We start from the raw sequence: 21,462 nt of genomic DNA on the forward strand, positions 1-21,462 counted from the left end.
GGGCGTGGAGGTGAGCGGCTCCCCTCCCCTCCCAGTCGAGGGGGAAGGGGCGGGAAGTAGGCAGGCGGGGTGCAGTGATTGGCTACACCTTTGACGGGCGGGTAATGCGTCCTGTGGCGGAACAAAGCTGAGTCTTCCCTCTGCGGGGCGGGCCGGGGGAGTGGGCGGGATTTCCCGGGTAACAGAGAAGCGGCCGCGGCGGTAGAGGCGGCGGAGACGGTTTCTCCATCTTCCCCCCTCCCCTTCCCCCCTCGGAGTTTCCCTCCCTCCCTCCCTCCCTCCCAGTCTGGGCACCGGGGCCTGTGACCGCTTCGTTAGTGGAGAGGTAGCTGCCAGCCCGCTTCGGCAGGCCTGTGCCCCGCGCCGTTCTCGGGGCCTCCCTGCTGAGCCCGAGGGTCACGCCGAGAGGGACACGCAGTGACGAGCGGGTGAAGCAGCTTTGCGGTGAGAGCACGCCGGCCGGGGGGCCGGGTGGGAGGCTGGTGTGGCGGGTAACGCGGGGCTCGAGGGTGTGTATTTTTAGGGGGGCTGACCTCCTCGGCTTCCCGTAGAGCAGACGGGCGGGAGGTGTGTAGCTGTGTGAGGGGGGTGGGGGGCGGAGCGGGGCAGTGCTCCGTGCGGGAGGGGGAGGAGAGCGCAGTCCCGGTGCGCGCGGAGGGGGCGGGCGCTCGCGCCGCCGCTCGGGGGCGGGGCCGGCGCGCGCGTGCGATTGTGGAGGAGGGGCGGGGCCGGCCTCGCGCCCGGCGCTGTTTGCGGCCGACCACCTTCCAGCCTCCCGGGCGGGCGGGGCCTCCGGCGAGCGGCCACGCTCCAGCCTGCTGGGGCGGGGGACGGCTCCAGGGTCTCCCGCGTGTGGCTTCTGGGCGCGGCAGGGAGGGGGCGTGAAGTCTGCGTTCCTCCGCCTTCGGGGATCCGGTTGGCCGGAGGGGGCGTACCGAGCGACGATGCCACTCCCCTTTGCCGTCCCCCTGCTCTGGGTTTCCGCCTCCTTGGCGGTAAGGCGGTGCTAGGGAAATCCCGCTGTCGGGTCTGGCTGCGAGTCCGGGCGCCTATGTCCGCCCCGCCCATGTCCCCGTGGGGTGGGCGGGGCCCCGCCGGGGAGTTGAGGAGGTGTTGGGACTTACTCCTGCGGCTCGCCCTTGCCTGCTGCCTGGGGCGCGGGGCCCGCTGCCAGAGCTGTCGTCTCAGCTTTGCTCCGCGCAGCGTGGATGGCCCGCGCGGCCAGGAGAGTGGGAGCATGGCCACTGCCACTCCCCTTTTGGTTGTAACTCTTGGGGCGAGGTGCTCAAGGTCCTCTGCCAGGAGTGTGTGCTGCCGGTGGTGATCGTGCTTCCGTGGCGGTGGGGTGGGGGAGGGGCGGGGAGCCCTAGGAGAGTAGAACTGTGGCCGGGGACAGCCTTTCCTGGAGTTCCCTTGATGTTCAGTTACTGTGGCTGTACGGGGCGGGGCTTTCTTTTAGCCAATGGGGTGGTGGGTACTAAAGTTGGCGACTGTTTCGGTGCCTTAGGACTTTAAACTCGGTTAGCCATGAAAAGGCAGTGGAAGCTCCTGCTCTTAACAAGGCTGAGTTTTATAACAGGAAGGTTTGGATTTACATTTTAATTTCAAAACTGATCTGTTTTAAAGATGGTGATTTAAAAAAAAACTCAGACTTTAAATAAAATACTCTAATTTCTCCGACACTTGTGTTTTTGAATGCTTTCGTTGTACAGATGGTTCTGCTATATGAGCTTAGTTTCCCAAAGAAATGTTTCGATTTAGATAATTAGGTGAAAAGTCTTCTCTTTGTTGTTTGATGTAATTCTGTTAGACCATCTAGACCACCTTCTATTAATAGTCTATGGAACATAGTGTTCTTGTCCCTTTTTATTTCAGAGTAGGGTGAAGTTGTGGACTAGTGTAGCCTTCTGTGTGTGTATTTCCCTCCAACTGTATTGGGGAGTGGCCTTAAGGCATTTCAGATTGAATGTATGTATACATAACCACATTAGATGAGGTTTTTCCTCTGACTTGATACGTTGTCTTTTCCTGTTAAGAGAATTAAATGTTTTTGACATTTTTCATGGGAATAGAAACGTGGTATCAGTGTCTGTTTATGCTCTAACATGTGAATGAGCCTCTGATTAGTTATCTGAGCTGAAGTTAACTTCTAGATTTGTGCTTTGGTCAGTAGGGGCTGAGAGTTTGGTGCCCTGTGGTATACTAATTAATGTGAAGACAGTCCCACCTTCTCAGTTAAGGAAGTTTCAACAGCAACAGTAGCACTTTAGTTAATGATAGCTGTAATAGAATTGGTGTGGAGACTAAAAGCCTGGGTGTTTTTCCTCATGATATAAACTGGCAAAGACAGTGGAGAATGATGTACAATTGAGGAAGGTTTGATCAATACATAATTGTTCTCACCATTTGTGGTACTATATGCTGTGAAACACAGAAGAACCTAATTTGTGCCCTTAAAAATAATGTTGTTTGGTTGGTATGCCTGGGTTAGAAGTTCCACATAGGCTTTCAGGATTCACGTAAGAACTTGATTAGGCTGTATTAGGAAAATTTTCATAAATGGTTCTTTCTGGATATCAGCATTTTATACTATAATTTTGAGACAAGTTAAATACCTTAGAAAGATTGACATTTTTTAATTAAGAAGGTTTTAATAGTTCACCTAAAGAGTAAGACTTTTTTTTTCTTTTTTAAGGAAGGAGGTGTTTAGTAATTTGATAAGATTCCTGGTGAAGCATAGATCTGTTTACATCTTGCATCTATCAGTGCACCCAGGCAAGATACTGGAGAGCTATGCAGGGCAGATGTTAGTACCTGGGAATTTCAGTTGGAATTAAAAGGTCCTTTCAGCGGAGCACTGTGGCTTTTGTCTGTAGCACTTTGGGAGACTGAGGTGAGTCAGGAGACCATCCTGAGCGAGACCCCATTTGCACAAAAAAATAGAGAAATTGACTGGGCGTGATGTTGCATACCTGTAGTCCCAGCTACTCAGGAGGCTGAGGCAGGAGAATCACTTGAGCCCAGGAGTTTGAGGCTGCAATGAGCTATGATGACGCCATTGTACTCTAGCTGGGGCAACAGAGTGAAACCCTGTTTAAAAAAAAAAAAAAAAAAAGTTACGGGGGTCTTCAGTGGTCTAGTGCAGTGCTTTTCAAGGCTTTCTCACCCTTTTGGATAATTCCACCAGACAAGAGTTTGTTAAGCTTTTACTTTACCCAAGCAGTCTGGTTTTGGAGTCTGTCATCCCTATACTTCAGCTGCTTCTGTCTATGGATAGTGAACAAAGAAGGAACAGTGTGCTTTTTATTTTATTTTTCTAGTGAAAGGGTCTTGCTTTGTCACCCAGGCTGGATGGAGTGCAATGGTGCCATCATAGTTCACTGCAACCTGAAACTCCTGAGCTCAAGTGATCCTCCTGCCTCAGCCTCTGGAGTAGCTGGAACTACAGGCACATGCCACCATGCCCAGCTAGTTTTTTAATACTGTGTAGAACTGAGGTCTTGCTTTGTTGCCAGGCTGGTTGAACTCCTGGCCTCAAGCAGTCTTTCCACCTTAGCCTCCCAAGGTGCCAGGATTACAGGTGTGGGCCACCCAGCCTGGCCTCAATGTGCTGTGTTAAAAAAATTTGTGGTAAAGTATGCATAACAAAATTTACCATTTTAAACATTTTTCAGTTCAGAGGCATTAAATACATTCACATTGTTGTGCAGCCATCACCACCATCCATCCTTAGAACTTTTTCATCTTCCCAAACTGAGACTCTGTATCCACTGAATAATAACTACCCATTCCACCTCCCCCAGCCTAGGCAAACACCTCCTTTATGTCTCTATGAATTTGGTTACTCTAGGTATTTTATATAAGTGGAATCAGACAGTATTTGTCCTTTGTGTCTGGCTTATTTCACTTAGCATAATGTCTTCAAGGTTCATACATGTTGTGACCCGAGTTAGAATTTCCTTTTTAAGGCTGAATGATATTCCACTGTGTATATAATACCACATTCTATCTATTTATTTGTCGATGGACACTTGAATTGCTGCCACCTTTTGGCTATTGTTAATAATGGTGCTATGAACATTAGTATACAAATACCTGTTCAAGTGCCTGCTTTTAGTTTCTTTGGATATATATAACTAGAAGTGGAATTACTGGGTCATATAGTGATTCTATTTTTAATTCTTTTGAGGAACCATTAGTGTGTTTTTGAGAGCAGCTTTAAGGGAAAAGAACGGGACTCAGATTCTACAGGTGAATTGAGCCAACACTCATTTTTTTGATCATCTGCTTGAATAGCTCTGGGCTGACATCGGAAGAGTCTCGTTCCCAAGAATTTAACTTCTTATATGGAAAGGCAAAGAGACATATGATTTTACTGCATGTGAATGAGGGTTGGGTGCCTTAAGAATCAAGTACAAAGTGCTATAAGGAGTTCTAAGGAGGGACAGTCCATCTTTGGGGTGGAGGAAGAGAGGAATTGAATGAGAAACATGAAGTAGTCTGAAATCTGAGATCCAGTGGATGTGAGTGGTTAAATGTCCTTAGACAACTCACTCAAAGTGCCCAGAGAGCACTTTGGAATGTTAGAAGTGGTGATATCATGTTGAAATTGAATTCTCTCTTGAAGTCTTTGTTTTAGAGCTTGTGAACTACGGTCTCTTCAGTTTGCAGACCTGATCTGTTCTACTACTTTGGAAGATATTTAAGAATCACAAGCAGGGCATGGTGGCGCACTCCTGTAATCCCAGCTATTGAGGAGGATCTCTTGAGCCCAGGAGTTTGAGGCCATAATGCACTATGATCATACCTGTGAATAACCTCTGCAGTCCACCCTGGGCAACATAGCAAAACCCCCTGTCTAACAACAACAAAAAAAGAAATTTAAAAAAATTTTTGAAAAAGAGAATCACAGTAAAGAAATTATAGACTTGGCATATATGTCAAGCTCAATATATATTGTTAATATGGTCAACTATTGTTCCCTAAAACTTTTATTCCTTCACATGCCTTCCTGTTTCTGCTACTTTTAAAAGTTATAGGCCGGGGGCGGTGGCTCACGCCTGTAATTCTAGCACTCCGGGAGGCCGAGGAAGGTGGATCGCTCGAGGTCAGGAGTCCGAGACCAGCCTGAGCAAGAGCGAGACCCCATCTCTACTTAAAATAGAAAGAAATTATCTGGCCAACTAAAACATATATATAGAAAAAATTAGCCGTGCATGGTGGTGCATGTCTGTAGTCCCAGCTACTCGGGAGGCTGAGGCAGAGGCAGGAGGATTGCTTGAGCCCAGGAGTTTGAGGTTGCTGTGAGCTAGGCTGACGCCACAGCACTCACTCTAGCCCGGGCAACAGAGTAAGACTCTGTCTCCAAAAAAAAAAAAGTTATAGAAGCAATATCTTAGGATTTTGACCTTCCTTGTGTTGTTTAAGTACATAATTTTGAAATTTTATTTTGTTGAGATGGAAATTAAATAATGTGGTAACCTATCTAGCAGCGTACTTGAATAGTCTGTGAATCAGAGTTTTGCCATTATTATATTCTATCCTTTTTTTTTTTTTTTTTTTAAGAGGCAGGGTCTCTGTGTTGCCTGGGCTAGAGTGCAGAGGCACTATCATAGCTCACTGCAACCTCAAATTCCTGGGCTCAAGAGATCTTTCCACCTCAGCTTCCCAAAGTGCTGGGATTACAGGCATCGACCACTGCTGGCCCTGACAGTTTTCAAAAAATGTATATGAATTCTGATTGTCTTTAGACAATTATCTGTCTTTTAAAAACACATTATAAAAGAAAACCTTGGCTTCCTTTAATTGTGTAAATTTCTCTTTCTTCAAAAGACTAGCTACAGGGGATTTGTTTTCAGTCTGTTGCAAGCAAATACATAGAGGTTTTGTCCTTACACGTGTGCAGGGCAACTGTCTCATATGGCTTTCTGTAGAGATTGCTGCACCGGTAGCTCCCAGTCTATCCAGATTGGGATTTAATTTTCTAGCCTCAGTCCCCACGACAATGCTGGTACATGGTAGGTGATATGTTGTTTACAAACTAAACTCTAATGGCATTTAAAAATTTTTTAACTAGAGGCTACCTTTGTTTAGTTGAAATTGGCTTTAACACATTGATTGCCACACTAGAAAAAAATTTTTTTTCTCGGGACCACAGTGTTTTATTACGAAAATAGAAAACTTCAAAAACAGAAGGATCCTTTCTAATTTTATTAAAAATTGTTATTTTTTTGTTTACTGTGTGTGAGTTATATGCAACTTGAAAAATAGTTCTCATGGCTCCCAAGGTGAAAAGATGTGTGAGCTACTTATGCTTCATGAGGCCCCGGGCTCAAAACTAGTGTGAGTTAAATACAACTCACATGGCAGTTAATTTGTTAAAGATACTTAGGCATTTATTGGTGGCAATTTCTAACTGCTGTACTTCTTTTTTGCCCCTTCTTTTGCTACTCCCTTTCTTTCTTGTGTGTCTGCGTGTTATTTGAATTCAACGACATCACGACAGTGGACCCTTCTTTAGTCCTGCTGGTACCTTCCAGGGCTGGGTTTAACTAGACTTGACTAACTTGACTAGGCTCTTGAGGAATATACAAGTCCACAGTCCCTTATTTGCATTTCTGAAATGCAAGAGTTTTAGGTTTGTTTGTTATTTGGTAAGTTTGGTTCTGTAATTAACCTAGGGGTACAACCTGATCTAGGCTGTCCCACTTGATGCGGAAATGTGACTGTGCTTGATTATGGGGAGCTACCCCAGCCCTGGCTGGGAAAAGGGATATGATAAACAGTATATGCACTGTAGTTCCTTACTAAAATCCAAACAATGTTGATGACTCTACAATTCCTATCTGTAACTGGGATCTCTCCCTATACTACAGACTAACATGTCCAGTGGCCCTTGTAATGTCTCCTCTTGGATAGCCAATAGGCATCCTTGACTCCTCTTTTCCCTCTCTTTTTTATATGTGGTCCATCAGCAATTGCTCCATATTCGAAATACTATGCAGAATTTGACCCTTTACTACCTGCACACCCCCAGCCCCTACTACACTTAGTACTAGCAGCATCTCTAGCTTGGATTCTGTTCTCTCTGCTTGGTTATTGCTTCTCTTTAGTCCATTCCCCTCCCCCTCTTTTTTTTGACACAGAGTCTCATTCTGTTGCCCAGGCTAGAGTGCCGTGGCATCAGACTTGCTCACAGCAACCTCAAACTCCTGAGCTCAAGCAATCCTTCTGCCTCAGCCTCCTGAGAAGTTGGGACTACAGGCCTGTGCCACCATGCCCGGCTAATTATTTCTATATATTTTTAGTTGTCCAGCTTATTTCTTTTATTTTTTTAGTAGAGACTTGCTCTTCTTCTACTTTTAGTAGAGGGGTCTTGCTCTTGCTCAGGCTGGTCTCAAACTCTGAGCTAAAACGATCTTTCTGCCTTGGCTTCCCAGAGTGCTAGCATTATAGGCGTGAGCCACCTCGCCCGGCCTCTTTAGTCCATTCTCAACACTGCAGCCAAAGTTATTCTTTTAAAACCTAAGTCAGACCATGTCACTTCTTTGCTTAAAACCATCCAATGGCTTCCCATTTCAGTCTGAATATTAAGTCTGGGTCCTTATTATGACCTATAAGAACAAACCTGATGTACCCCCTTCCTACCATCCCCACCCCGTCACCTCCCTGACTACATTTCTGACTAGTCTCTCCTTCATTCTTCACCAGCTTTATATGGCCTTGCTGTTCTTGAAAACAGTCAAGCACATGTGTGCCTCATGGTCTTTGGATTTGCTGTCTCCTCTGTCTAGAATGCTTCTTCCACTGATTTCCACATGGCTAGCTTTTCCTTTCTTTACTCAAGTTACCTTCTCAATGAGATACTCTTTGGTCATTCTTATCTAAAATTTCAAAAACCCTTCCCTGCTGTTGGCACTTGTTACTTCCTAATATTTTAAACATGTTGTTCATCTCTTATTTATTGTGTTTTTCCCACTAAAATGTTAGAAGGGATTTTTGTTTTTATTTACGGTTATATCTCCATCTCGTAAAACACCTGGGGCATAGTATATGCTCAGTAAATATGAGAGGATGCATGCATGAATGAATGATTTTGTTCCCACCACAGACAAGGCAGTATGCTAAGCACAGTAGAGGATATATTGATGGTTAAAGATATATGTGTTCTTGTGTGTATGGGAGCAGATTAGCTAATATACGATAAAAGCAATGTCAGATGAGTGACACATCTACTTGTCCTCTTAAGAATCATCTCAAGTCCTATTCGTCATACTTTCTTTTTTTAAATTTTTTTGAAAGAGAGGAGGTCTTGCTGTGTTGCCCAGGTTGGACTTCCAACTCCTGGGTTCAAGCAATCCTCCCACCTCAGCCTCCCAAGTAGGTGGAACTACAGGTTTGCACCACCACGCCTGGCTTGTAATGCTTTCTTTAAAGTTGTAGCCAGCAAGCATATATTGTGTCACACTTTTGTTTTATATCATCCTCAGTTGATTTCTAGAGACCTTGTCACCCTAACTAAATGGTCTTGTGAATAGGGAAATATGATTTCCTTCTTTTATATTACCCTCTTATAATTCTTAATTTTTTTTAACTTTTAACATTTAATGAAAATAATTTTAGACTTCAAAAAATGTTGGGAAAAGAATACAAAGAATTGCCATATAAACTGCACCCACATTTTCCCAAATGCATCTTTCAAAACCATAATCTAGTGATCTAAAGCAGAAAATTAACATTGCTAACAATAATACCTTTTGAATTGAAATAGTTTCCTGTTCATTTCCTACCTACAACAATAGGTACTATGTAACATCAGTGTCACTTGGATCCAGTTTTAGTTTTTGAGTTTGTTTTTGAACAGGCCCAACTACTTGTAAATATGTGTATTTCATGACTTTTCTTGAAAGAGAAAATTTACTTTTTTTTAAAGGAATAAACTCATTTTAGCTTTTACCCTTTATATGTCTGAGGCATGTTATAGGGTCCTAGTGATCTCATTTTTCCTGTATCTTGAAACATTTTGGTGTTTGATCATCCTAGAATTATTTCATCATTATTCATCAGTTATTCCCTAATATGCTAAAAAGGACTAAAATAATAGAATAGGAGAATGATGGAATTGCTTAAAAGAATGATGCAGTAGTGAAATAAATCATTGCTATTAACACTTAAATTTTTTTACTGCTTTGCCCAAAGCATTACAGCATCTTTAAAGACAGTGTAAAAGAAGGTGGGAGACACCATCTTAAACATTATGCAAGATACTAACATTTGGAGAATCTGGATGAAGGGTATATGACAATTTTTTAAACTATTTTTTTTACAACTTTTAAGCTTTCACTGAACATATTTGAGAATCCATAATTTTTCATTTTCCTTATTTTCATAATGGGAAAGAGAAGAAAACTAAAGACGTTGTACAGTTATTAGAGGAACTAGTAGATATATGCAGTGTGACAGCAGCACTGCAGACTGTTATGATGATGGTAAAATTGATTGTATAAACCAAGTTGCAAAATGAGTATGTATTCAGATGACGATACCCTAGATGAATTTTCTCAAACTTAAGAATTTATGAGTGCTCAATGTATTTCTGAGAGAGAGAAGAAAAACGTTATCCTCATCCAGGTTGTCGTTCAACAAGAAGGACTTTAGAACGTGATTTTTTTTTTTTTTTTTTTTTTTTTTTTTTAGAGACAGGGTCTTTCTTGCCCTTCCTCCCAGGCTAGTGGTGTGATCACAGCTCACTATAATCTTGAACTTCTGAGCAGCCTCCCAAGTAGCTAGGACCAGAGGTGCATGTCACTGTGCCTGGCCTTTTTTTTTTTTTTTGGAGACCATATCTCAATATGTTGCCCAGGTTGAACTCTTTCCTGTCTTGGTAATCCTCCCACCTTAGCCACCCAAGTAGCTGGGACTATGGGGCATGCCACTGAGCTCAGCTTTGAATGTACTATTTTTGACAAGAACCAAAACCATTCCAGTTTGCCAAAAGGATGCACGATGGTTATTCTTTCATCTTTTAGGATGTTTCTGCACCAAAACTTATTTGATGTGGCTTGAAGGGGACAAGTGCCAAAGGTTAGGTGTGTGTACAAAGATGATTAGAGGGGAAAAACGATGTAGAAATGAAAAAAATCATTGGACTGATCATTCTAGTGAGTATGTATTAGTCTAAAAATGAGAATGCTTGTAATTTTGGAACAAAGATGATTGTCTTCTCTTCAGTAAAATTATGAACTAAGTTTTCAAAGTATTGCATTTGATCATGCAAGGGCAAAAAAAGAAGACCCGAAAGTTATGATAAACTAGAACCTTCGTAGAGATGTACCTGAAACCTGGGATCAAAATTTACAGAATGGCTGTGTTTCAGGTGCATGCATGACAGTTGAGTAGTTGGTTGCATTTGAAAGGATGTTGCCCATTTTGGGTATTTACATTTCTAAAAAACCGGAAAATATGGAATAAAAATTTACAATTGCTGTTTAAAGCATTAATTCTTTTTTGTTGTTTCATTTGAGACAGCGTCTTGCTCTGTTGCCCTGGGTAGAGTGCAGTGGTGTCATCCTAGCTCACTGCAGCCTCAAACTCCTGGGCCCAAGCAGTCCTGCCTCAGCCTCCCGAGTAGCTTGGACTACAGGCATGCGCCACTACACCAGGATAATTTTTTCTGTTTTTAGTAGAGGTGGCGTCTTGGGTCTTGTTTTTGTTCAGGCTGGTCTCAAATTCCTGACCCCAAGCTATACTCCCCTCCTTGGCCTCCCAGAGTGCTAGGATTATAGGCATGAGCCACCGTGCCCAGCTGCATTTTTCTTTTGATTCAAAATTTACATATAGTGATATGCACATGTCTTGAGTACATTTTGTGTGTGTGTATGTGTGTGTGTGTGTGTGTGTACACATAACGTGAGATGATGCTGTATATTCTATAGCTTGGTCTTTCTACTTGGTATGTCTTGGAGTGCTTGGCTTGTACTTATAGATTTAACTTGATCTTTTTAATTGCTGAGTAGTTTTCCATAGTATGGATGTATCAAGCTTATTTAGCTATTCAATATATTTGACAGAGTGTAGTGGAATTGCATTAGAAGTGGAATTGCTAGGTTAAAGGATATGCACATTTTAATTTTATTTTTTTTATTTTTTGAGACAGAGTCTCACTCTGTTGCCCGGGCTAGAGTGCAGTGGCATCAGCCTAGCTCACAGCAACCTCAAACTCCTGGGCTCAAGCAATCCTCCTGCCTCAGCCTCCCGAGTAGCTGGGACTACAGGCATGTGCCACCATGCACGGCTAATTTTTTCTATATATATTTTTATCTTTCCATATAATTTCTTTCTATTTTTAGTAGAGACGGGGTCTTGCTCCTGCTCAGGCTGGTCTTGAACTCCTGAGCTCAAGCAATCCTCCTGCCTCGGCCTCCCAGAGTGCTAGGATTACAGGCGTGAGCCACTGCACCTGGCCACATTTTAATTTTTAATAAATACTTATAAGTTGCCAATCATGATGGCTCACATCTGTAATCCCAGCACTTTGGGAGGCTGAGGCAGGAGGATCACTTGAGGCCAGAAATTCAATCCAGCCTGGGTAACACAGTGAGACCCTGACTCTACAAAAAATTGAAAACAAAAAGTCAGCCATGCATTGTGACTCGTCCTGTAGTCCTAGCTACTCAGGAGGCTGAGCCAAGAGGATTGATCGCTAGAGCCTGGGAGTTGGGGGTTTCAGTGAGCTGTTGTCATGCCACTGCACTCCAGTCTTAGCAACAGAGCAAGGCCCTCTCTCACAAAAAACAAACACAAAAACTTATACCAACAATGTTTCCCTGTACCCTCACCCACACTAAGTATCATAATTTTCTTTTAATTTTTGCCATTTGCTTTGGGATAAATATTATTTTACTTTACATTTTTTTTTATTACTAATGAGGTAATATATGGTCTTCTCAACTAGTTTTTAAGCTTTTAGAGGGCAAGGGCTGAGATTGTATACCACCTTCATGTCTGCTTACTGAACATTTGCTGTAATAATTGAATGAATGAATGAATGCTGTGAAGCTATTCCTGCTTTATTAGGTTGAGGCTGAAGAAAGGATGAGTTAGCTAAGTGTGTGAGAGGTTAAAGAAAGCCAAAATTGCTCAGTGCATGTGTGCCTTACGTAAAGCAAGTCTTCCTTTTTTTCTCTTGTCTTTTGTGAGAGGTAGGGTAGTTGAGGTGATTAAGAGTCCAGGCTTTGGAGGCAGATTTCCTGGATTCATATCCCACCTTTGCCTCCTATTAGCTGTGCAGCCTTGGGCAGTTTACTTAATCTTTGTATTTCAGCTTCCTCATTTGTAAAATAGTGAATAGCAATACCTTGCTTACAGGGTTGCTTGAGGGTTAAATTAATAAATATTTGTAAATGATGTGGAATGGTGTTTGGCACTCTATATGTGTTAACTGTCATTCTTTCCCTTTTGCAAATACAGTACAATTGGCCCTGTTCATCCATGGATTCAACCAACCATGGATTGAAAATATTCAGGAAAAAAAATCCCACAGAGTTCCAAAAAGCAAAACTTGAGTTTGCCACGTACTGAAAGCTACACTGAATCCATACAAATGAAGTGATGTGTAGGCGTTATATTAGGTATTATAAGTAATCTAGAGATGATATAAAATATAGGGGAGGATGTGTGTAGGTTATATGCAAATTGTGTGCCATTTTATGTAAGGGATTTGGGCATTCGTGGATTTTGGTATCCATGGGGGACCTGGAACAAATCACCACGGATCCCGAGGGACAACTGTATTTGAGTGTCTGTAATGTGTTAGGCCTGTGGGGAATACAAAGTTGACAAGGACCCTACTTTGAAGAAGCTTGTAGATTTAAGGCTTGTTTAGGGTAGTGTTGAGACATTGGCAGGGCTGGATGACAGGGTATAGACTGGAAGGAGATAATTGTTTTTTAAATAGTAACCTAAATTCCTCCCCCAATCAGAAAGGAAGGATTTTGTAGGCTAAACTAAGGAATTTGGATTATATTTTAAGTGATGGGAAACCAGTGATGGATTTATAGCTGGATTAGATTTGCATTTGAAAGCAATATAGAGGCTAGACTAGAGGGGAGAGGCCAGAAAGTATTGGCCACATTTGAGGGGAGGGGTGAACGGGCCTGATGAGGGAGTGGTTGTGTGACTAGATGGGAAGCGATTGATCTGAGAGACAGTTAGGAAATAGAATTATGGGTGGTGATTGTTAAAGGAGTAGAGTATACTTTAGAGAACGTTAAACCCCTTCAGTGTTGCAGAGGTAGTCTGGAAAGCAAACTCTGGATGTGAATGAAGTTAATACTTTATCAAATCACAATCACTTTATAAAAGGAATGATTTTTTTTTTCCCCAGACAGGGTCTCTGTTGCCAGGCTAGAGTGCAATGGCATCATCATATTAACAGGTTACTGTAACCCTGAACCCCTGTGTTCAAGTGATCCTTCTGCCTCCCAAGTAGCTAGGACTACAGGCATGAACCACTAGTCTGGCTAATTTTTTTTTTTTTCTTTTTTCTTTTTTTTTTTTTTGTAGAGACAGGGTCTCGTTGTCCAGACTGGTTTCAAACTCCTGGGCTCAAGCAATCCTTCTGCCTCGGCCCCACAGAGTGCTGGGATTATAGGTGTGAGCCACTGTGCCAGGCCCAAAGGAAATGATATCTTAATTGCAAAAAGATAGAGCATGATATCAGAATAAAGCATAGTATTTTAATCCTTAATCCAAGAAAGACTCACCACAATCCTTCTTTTTTTCTTTTTCCTATACTGGTCCATAGACCAGCATTTAGGAATCACTAATGTAATCTGATCCCCTCCTTTTGCAGATAAGAAAACAGGACCAAAGTTACAAAGCTTCATGTCAGAATTTGGACTAGAATCCAGTTCTTGACAGGCATTTTAGTGCAATGGTCTCCAAGCCTAGGCCATGGCCTGGTGCTGGTCCCCCTAATCCCAGTCAGTGGAAAAATTGTTTTCTATGAAATTCAGGAACCGGGCCACCCCGCAAGAAGTGAGTGTCGCGCAAAGCAAAGCATCATCTGTATTTACACCTGCACCAGCTGCCTCCCCATCACTCTCATCACTGTCTGAACTCTGCCCCCCATAGAAAAATTGTCTTCCATGAAACCGGTCCCTGGTGCCAAAAAGGTTGGGGATCGCTGACCTATGCTGTGCTCTTCAGATCTGAAATTGGTTTACCATTTGTAAAATATTTACTTGGCTTTTGGTTACAGAGATTAATCTCAGGTGAGTTAAGCATCTAGAGTTCAAGCCAATAGAACCCAAGACCAAACTGTGGTATAGGTAGGTCATGGATGTACATAGAATTAGTAGCCAAGAAAGTCTTTTAAGACTTTACTCCATCCACTTATTAGACTCAGTTCCTCATCCCAAAATAGTTTGAGGTTTAGTGTTCCTGGTCATTTGATCAGTGGCTCTTAAAGTATGAAATAGCATGTGTGATCTATATTTCCAATCCTTGGATATGTCTGAAAGTTTTAGAATTAAGCTGAACATGCTGCTTCATACTAGGAAAATATAACCAATTAAGACAGTTGAGACATTTTAAATTATTTCTCCTGTGTAGCTGTCAGCAGTATGTTTTCAACTCCATTTAACTGAGTTCAGTATACCATAACGCACAGACTTGGGAGACTTCATCCTTTGATCTGAATAGGCTACAGAGGGAACATATTTGTGATTTGAGATTTACAAAAAGATAATATTAAAAGTAGCCAGCTTGCAAATTAAACAATTGTGCTGCTGTGTCAGGGTCCCACTTAGGTTTGTGAGATATGAGAAAAACCTGAAATGATGTCAAGGCTAAGGATTGTAGTGGCAGGCAGGTTGAGGACTGAGAAGAGGTGACGCACCCCAGAGGCATCCTTGTGCAGACTGCTTTCTTTTCAGGCCTCCTGTGCTCCTAGAGGATGAAGAAAAGACGGTTGAGTGGACTCAGAAATTGGGCAGATACTTTTTTTCCTCCTTACAAAAAGTGCCTTACTTGAGATGAGGGGTTGGTTTGCTAAAATCTCCCACTATTACCGTAACTTTTATCTGGTCTCAAAATCTGGTCTCAATCCTGGGCTCAAGCGATCCTCCTGCCTCAACCTCCTAAGGAAACAGGATCAAGGCACAAGCTACTACACCCGTTTACTTGAAATAAGTTTTAAAAGTAGACTACAATTACAGTACTAGATTTTGAGAGGAGTTAAGAAGCAGCATTTGAATATTTTTATAAATTGTTTTGAATAATGTACATGGGGTTATGTACTTAATATGAGGAATGACAGCATTTGAGGAGGAAACTAGAGAATAAAGCAAAAAAAGATGTTTGTTTTTAAAGTAGAGGCAATTTTTCAACTTAGCAGTGCCAAATTAATTAAAACTATGTTACTTAAATTTTTGTCTTTTTCAGTTTTAACTTGTACAGTGTGAAGTGTGTGTGTACATGTACATGTACTTTTGAACACCCAGGATGATGTCTAGGATGAAACAGATAATCAGTTCTGGGAGTCTAGCTTATACTAAACTTGGGTGATTGGCCCTAAGTTAGACACATCATACCAGAGTGAGAATTGATTTGCATGTTAAGTCTTTTGGTTTCTGCAGGTTTTGTAGTGCATCCCTGAGCATGAGTGCAGAATGAAGCGACGTTTGGATGACCAGGAGTCACCGGTGTATGCGGCTCAGCAGCGTCGGATTCCTGGCAGCACAGAGGCTTTTCCTCACCAACACCGGGTGCTTGCCCCTGCCCCTCCTGTGTACGAAGCAGTGTCTGAGACCATGCAGTCAGCCACGGGAATTCAGTACTCTGTAACGCCCAGCTACCAGGTAAACTGGACCCAGCCAAGGGACTAGGCTTGAGAGTAGAGGGATGGTAATTTTATCCAATTAAAAAATGCTTTATTAAGCACTGAGTTAGATATAAAAAAAATTATGGAGTATGTGTAACATAATTAATAAAAATACTGTACACTCGCATATAGTTTAGAATAAAAAGAATGTCATGACCTTTGAAGTTCACTGTGTATTTCTCCCTGATCCCTTACTTTTTTCTCTCTCCCTTCAGAGGTAGCCACTAGTGTGAACTTGGTGTTCATTATTCCCTTGACTCTCCTGTTTTTTTTAAAATCTCTAAATAATATAATTATTTAGTTTGGATATTTTTGAATTTTCTCCCCACCCAGACAGGGTCTTGCTCTGTCACCCAGGCTACAGTGCAGTGGCCAGATCATAGCCCACTATAACCAGGAACTCCTGGGCTCAAGCGATCCTGCTGCCTCAGCCCTCAGAGTAGCTAGCACTACAGGTACACACATGCCTGGCTAGTATTTATTTATTTATTTTTTAATTTTTATTTTTTGTAGAGACAAGGTCTTGCTATGTTGCCCAAGCTGGTCTCAACCTCCTGGCCTGAAGCAATCCTCCTGCCTTCCCCCTTCCCCTCAACGGGCTGGGATTATAGGCGTGAGCTACTGTGCCCAGCCTAGTTTTCAACTTTTATATAAATGGAAACATACATATTCCTTCTTTGACCCACTTGTTTATTCATTCAATATACTTCCTAAGATTCATCCATATTTTTATCTGTAGCTGTAATTGTACCATTTTCACTCTGGTATGAATTAAATGAATATACCCCGTTTATCAATTCTACTGTTGGATAATTGGGCTATTTCCAGGTTTTTACCATTGTAAAGGTGCTGCTGTGAACAATCTGATGTATTACTCCTAGTGTACTCAAACTGGCGATTACATTACAAAATAAGAAGCTTGCACCAGAATTTAAATCAACACACTTCTTTTGTCAAGAGAGTCTTTGGGGGAAAAAAAGCAGCTGTATTAAACAGTGTCCTTACTAGTGGAGTACAGTTGACCCTTGAACAACTTGGGGATTAGAGGCTCCGATGCCTACATAGTCAAAAATCCACATGTAATTTTTGACTCCAAAAACTTAACTACTAATAGCCTATTCTTGACCAGAAGCCTTACAAATAACGTAGTCTTTTCACACATATTTACTATGTTGTGTATATTATATTAAGACACTGTATTCTTACAATAAAGTAAGCTAGGAAAAAGAAAATGTTATTAAGAAAATCATAAGGAAGAGAAAATATATTTACTATTCATTAAATGTAAGTGGATCATCATAAAGGTCTTTATCCTTATCAGCTTCACATTGAATAGGCTGAAGAGGAGGAAAAGGAGTTGGCATTGCTGTCTCAAGGGTGGCAGAGGTGGAAGAAAATCCATGTATAAATGGACCCTGGGTCTCAAACCTGTGTTGTTCAAGGGTCAGCTGTACTTGGTTTATATTGTGGTGCAAATTCCTTTTCTTTTTTTGTAGACCAGTCAGCAGGTTTGAGGACAAAAGAGGAAGAATTTCTCAGTATCTAGGAGAGGGATTGCTGGGTCTTAGGGTATATGCATCTTTAGCAGGGCCAAACAATGCTAAATTGCTTTTAAAAAGTGTACTAATTTAAATTTCCACAAGCATTATATATTCCTGTTGTTCCACATCCTGACCAATACTCAATCATTCATCTCTTGCCTTTCACTCTGTTTTGTAGAAATGGAAGAAGTGTAATTGTTTTTTGTCCTTTTTTATTATGAAATTAATATATCACCATGGACTTTTCTATAAAAAGGAAAATTACTTTTTCCTCTGACCCTTCAGATTTTCTCCCACTGGTACCCAAAATTTTGTGTACATATACAAACATATCTGCATCAACCTACCTAATTATCTAAATCCACTTTTCTTTTTCTTCTTCTTTTTTTTATTTTATTTTATTTTTTTGAGACAGGGTCTCACTCTGTTGCCTGGGCTAGAGTACAGTGGCATCATCATAACTCATTGCAACCTCAAACTCCTGTGTCAAGTGATTCTCCTGCCTTAGCCTCCCGAGTAGCTGGGACTGTAGGTACACCCCACCATGCCCGGCTAATTTTTCTATTTTTTGTAGCAGCAGAGTCTCTCTGTTCCTCAGGCTCACTTTTCTTTTTGTAAAATTTGGATTTTATAGTACTTACTGGTCTGTTATTTGTTCTTTTCACTTAATATATAGTGGATACCTTTCTACTTGAACATATGTATGGATAGATTTAAGTAATTAAAAAAAATCACTGCATTGTTTTAAGAGTTGCATATATAATATTCTTCTCCAGATCAGTCTGAACTATAACTTATTTAACTAATTTGGAGAGGCCTTCTTCAACCTCACTTTTGAGTGACTTGTAAGTATGACTGATACTGGGAATATAAACTGGCGTAATCTTTCTTGAGAGCAGTTTGGCAGTTTGTGTCAGATTCTTTAGTTACTTTTTGACCTGGCAGTTCCATTTCTAGGAATTTATTATAAGACTACAAAAAGAGGGCAACCTGGGTGAGGTAGGAAATGGTGGTTCCTTAGATGTCACTCTTCCTCAGGAGTTCCCCTGGAAGCAGTGTAATGCCCTCGTACGGGCTGAGACAGCAGTCAGAAGAAGGCCTCTAGCAGATTGAACCTTTAAGTTAGGACTTGAGAGGAAAAAAATTGATTGTTTTCCTTGGGTGATTACTTTTACTAATATTATCTTAACAGGTTTCCTATACATGGGATAGTTAAAATCTCTTCCTACTGGAAACTGTAATGTGCTTGTATAAAACTAGGCATCTCGAATATTTATGAACTCCAGTAAAGTCTTGTGAAAGCCTGTGGACTTGTAAAACCTGTAAAAACATACATACTGGAATATAGAAGCTCAGAAGAATAATCCGTCTTATGAGAGCTACATTAGAGCTTTTAAAATTATCTAAATAATTTCTCTTTACTCTTCATATATTTTGTAATATTTCTGTGGATTTATGCATAGTCACTTTATTTCTCCTTCCTCCCCCTCCCCTTTCCCTTCTAGGGTACTTTTTTATGAACTTTGAGGATTTGAAGAAAGCTTTATTCATTTTTGTTTGTTTTTGTTTTTTTATTTTTTAGAGATAAGGTCTTGCTCTGTTGCCCAGACTAGAGTGCAGTGGTGTCATCACAGCTCACTGCAACCTGGAACTCCTGGGTTTCAGTGATTCTCCCGTATCAGCATCCTAAAGCACTGAGATTACAGGCCTAAGCCACTGAGCCCAGCCCTTCTATAAGTTGTGGAGCACAATTTATATTACTTAGAGAAATAGAATTTCATGTTTTTTGTTTCCTTATTTTGGGGCTGGGACAGTCAGGTATATTGTCATTTGTTGTCTTCTATAGTTATTAATAGTTCTGTAAAAGGAAATAGAAAAGCTCTGAAATTTTTATATAGCATGTCTTGCAATAGAAATGGAAGCAAAGAGACTTGTGCTTTCATTTCATCCTGAAATTTTTAAGAGGACAAGAGAGAGAAAAAGAGAGAATGGAAAAGACGTGTTTGGGCTCAAACCACCACCAACTTGGAAAAAAATTGTTTTACTTTAGGAGTAATACTTGGAGCTGGGTATGGTGGCACACACCTGTAATCCCAGCACTGTGGGAGGCAGGCCAAGGTGGGTGGAATTCAGCACCAGCCTGGGCAATATAGTAAGACACCATCTCTACAAAGAAATAAAAAAAATCATACTTGGTCATTGTAACAAATAAAGATAAGCAAATAAAACCAAGTAAAAGTCTTTCCTAATTTTACTACCACAAGATTAAATGCTAACATTTTGCTATATATTTGTTGACTAGGGTTTAAAATCTTTTCATTTTATCGTACACTGCATTGTACTGTTTTTTGTTTTTTTCTTTTTGAGACAGAGTCTCACTTTGTTGCCCAGGCTAGAGTGAGTGCCGTGGCGTCAGCTTAGCTCACAGCAACCTCAAACTCCTCGGCTTAAGCGATCCTACTGCCTCAGCCTCCCGAGTAGCTGGGACTATAAGCATGCGCCACCATGCCTGGCTAATTTTTTCTATATATATTTTAGTTGGCCAGATAATTTCTTTCTATTTTTAGTAGAGACGGGGTCTCGCTCTTGCTCAGGCTGGTCTCGAACTCCTGAGTTCAAACGACACATCCGCCTCGGCCTCCCAGAGTGCTAGGATTATAGGCGTGAGCCACCACGCCCGGCCCATTGTACTGTTTTTAAAAATTATTTAAATGTTTAAATCTACATGCAGTACATGAATACATTCAACTTATGGTTTAGGCCGGGCGCGGTGGCTCACGCCTGTAATCCTAGCACTCTGGGAGGCCGAGGCGGGTGGATCGCTCGAGGTCAGGAGTTCGAGACCAGCCTGAGCAAGAGCGAGACCCCGTCTCTACTAAAAAAATAGAAAGACATTATATGGACAACTAAAAATCTATATAGAAAAAATTAGCCGGGCATAGTGGCGCATGCCTGTAGTCCCAGCTACTCGGGAGGCTGAGGCAGTAGGATCGCTTAAGCCGAGGAGTCTGAGGTTGCTGTGAGCTAAGCTGACGCCACGGCACTCACTCTAGCCTGGGCAACAAAGTGAGACTCTTTCTCAACAACAACAAAAAAAAAAAACTTATGGTTTAGAACATTTTGTTAAAATATATATGTGTCTGTATCAGTGCTATTTAAAGTGTGGTTTATAAATGGCTGGTCTGTATATTTTATTACTAGTGTGTAATGAAGTAATTACAGAATTGAGAGTGTTTAGAAACTTTGTACTGATTGGACATCATAATTTTCTATCTGTAAAATCCAATAATGAAAATTATGGGTTTATGTAGTTTTTATTTCACTTTTTTAGTAATTTACTTTTATTGTATTTTATACAAGTACTGGACCATGATGGATTGGCATTTAAGAAAAAGAAAAACTGAAGAGCTGGGCATGGTGGCTCATACCTGTAATCCCAGCTACTTGAGGTGGGAGAATCACTTGAGGCCAGGAGTTGGAGACCAGCCTGGGCAACATTGTGAGACCCTGTCTCTTAAAAAAATGAAAACAGGCCGGGGGAGGTGACTCACGCCTGTAATCCTAGCACTCTGGGAGGCCGAGGCGGATGTATCGTTTGAACTCAGGAGTTCGAGACCAGCCTGAGCAAGAGCGAGACCCCGTCTCTACTAAAAATAGAAAGAAATTATCTGGCCAACTAAAATATATATAGAAAAAATTAGCCAGGCATGGTGGCGCATGCTTATAGTCCCAGCTACTCGGGAGGCTGAGGCAGTAGGATCGCTTAAGCCGAGGAGTTTGAGGTTGCTGTGAGCTAGGATGATGCCACGGCACTCACTCTAGCCTGGGCAACAAAGCGAGACTCTGTCTCAAAGAAAAAAAAAAAAAAACAATAACAAGAACCATAAAAAACCAGCTGAGTGCAGTGGCACATACCTCTAGTCCTAGGCTACTTGGGAGGCTGAGGAGGGAGGACCACTTGAGGCCAGGAGTTCAATATCATCCTAGCGATATAGCAAGACCTTGACTCAAGGGGAAAAAAAATGGGTCCTTCATCAC

The 21,462-nt window shown here is 41.7% G+C and overlaps 1 protein-coding gene across 2 annotated transcripts in view; it reads left to right on the plus strand.

Moving 5' to 3' along the window:
• The first annotated feature begins 305 nt into the window (after window positions 1-305).
• Window positions 306-21,462, plus strand: part of SIN3A (SIN3 transcription regulator family member A) — a 63,045-nt gene continuing 41,888 nt past the window's right edge. For both annotated transcript variants that reach the window (XM_069481687.1, XM_069481696.1), the window contains exons 1-2: window positions 306-444; window positions 15,639-15,860. In XM_069481687.1, the coding sequence (XP_069337788.1) occupies window positions 15,672-15,860 (189 nt within the window). In that variant the 5' untranslated portion in view covers window positions 306-444; window positions 15,639-15,671. The remainder of the gene's footprint in view (window positions 445-15,638; window positions 15,861-21,462) is intronic.

Source organism: Eulemur rufifrons, chromosome 2, assembly GCF_041146395.1.
Source record: "Eulemur rufifrons isolate Redbay chromosome 2, OSU_ERuf_1, whole genome shotgun sequence".
NCBI lineage: Eukaryota > Metazoa > Chordata > Mammalia > Primates > Lemuridae > Eulemur > Eulemur rufifrons.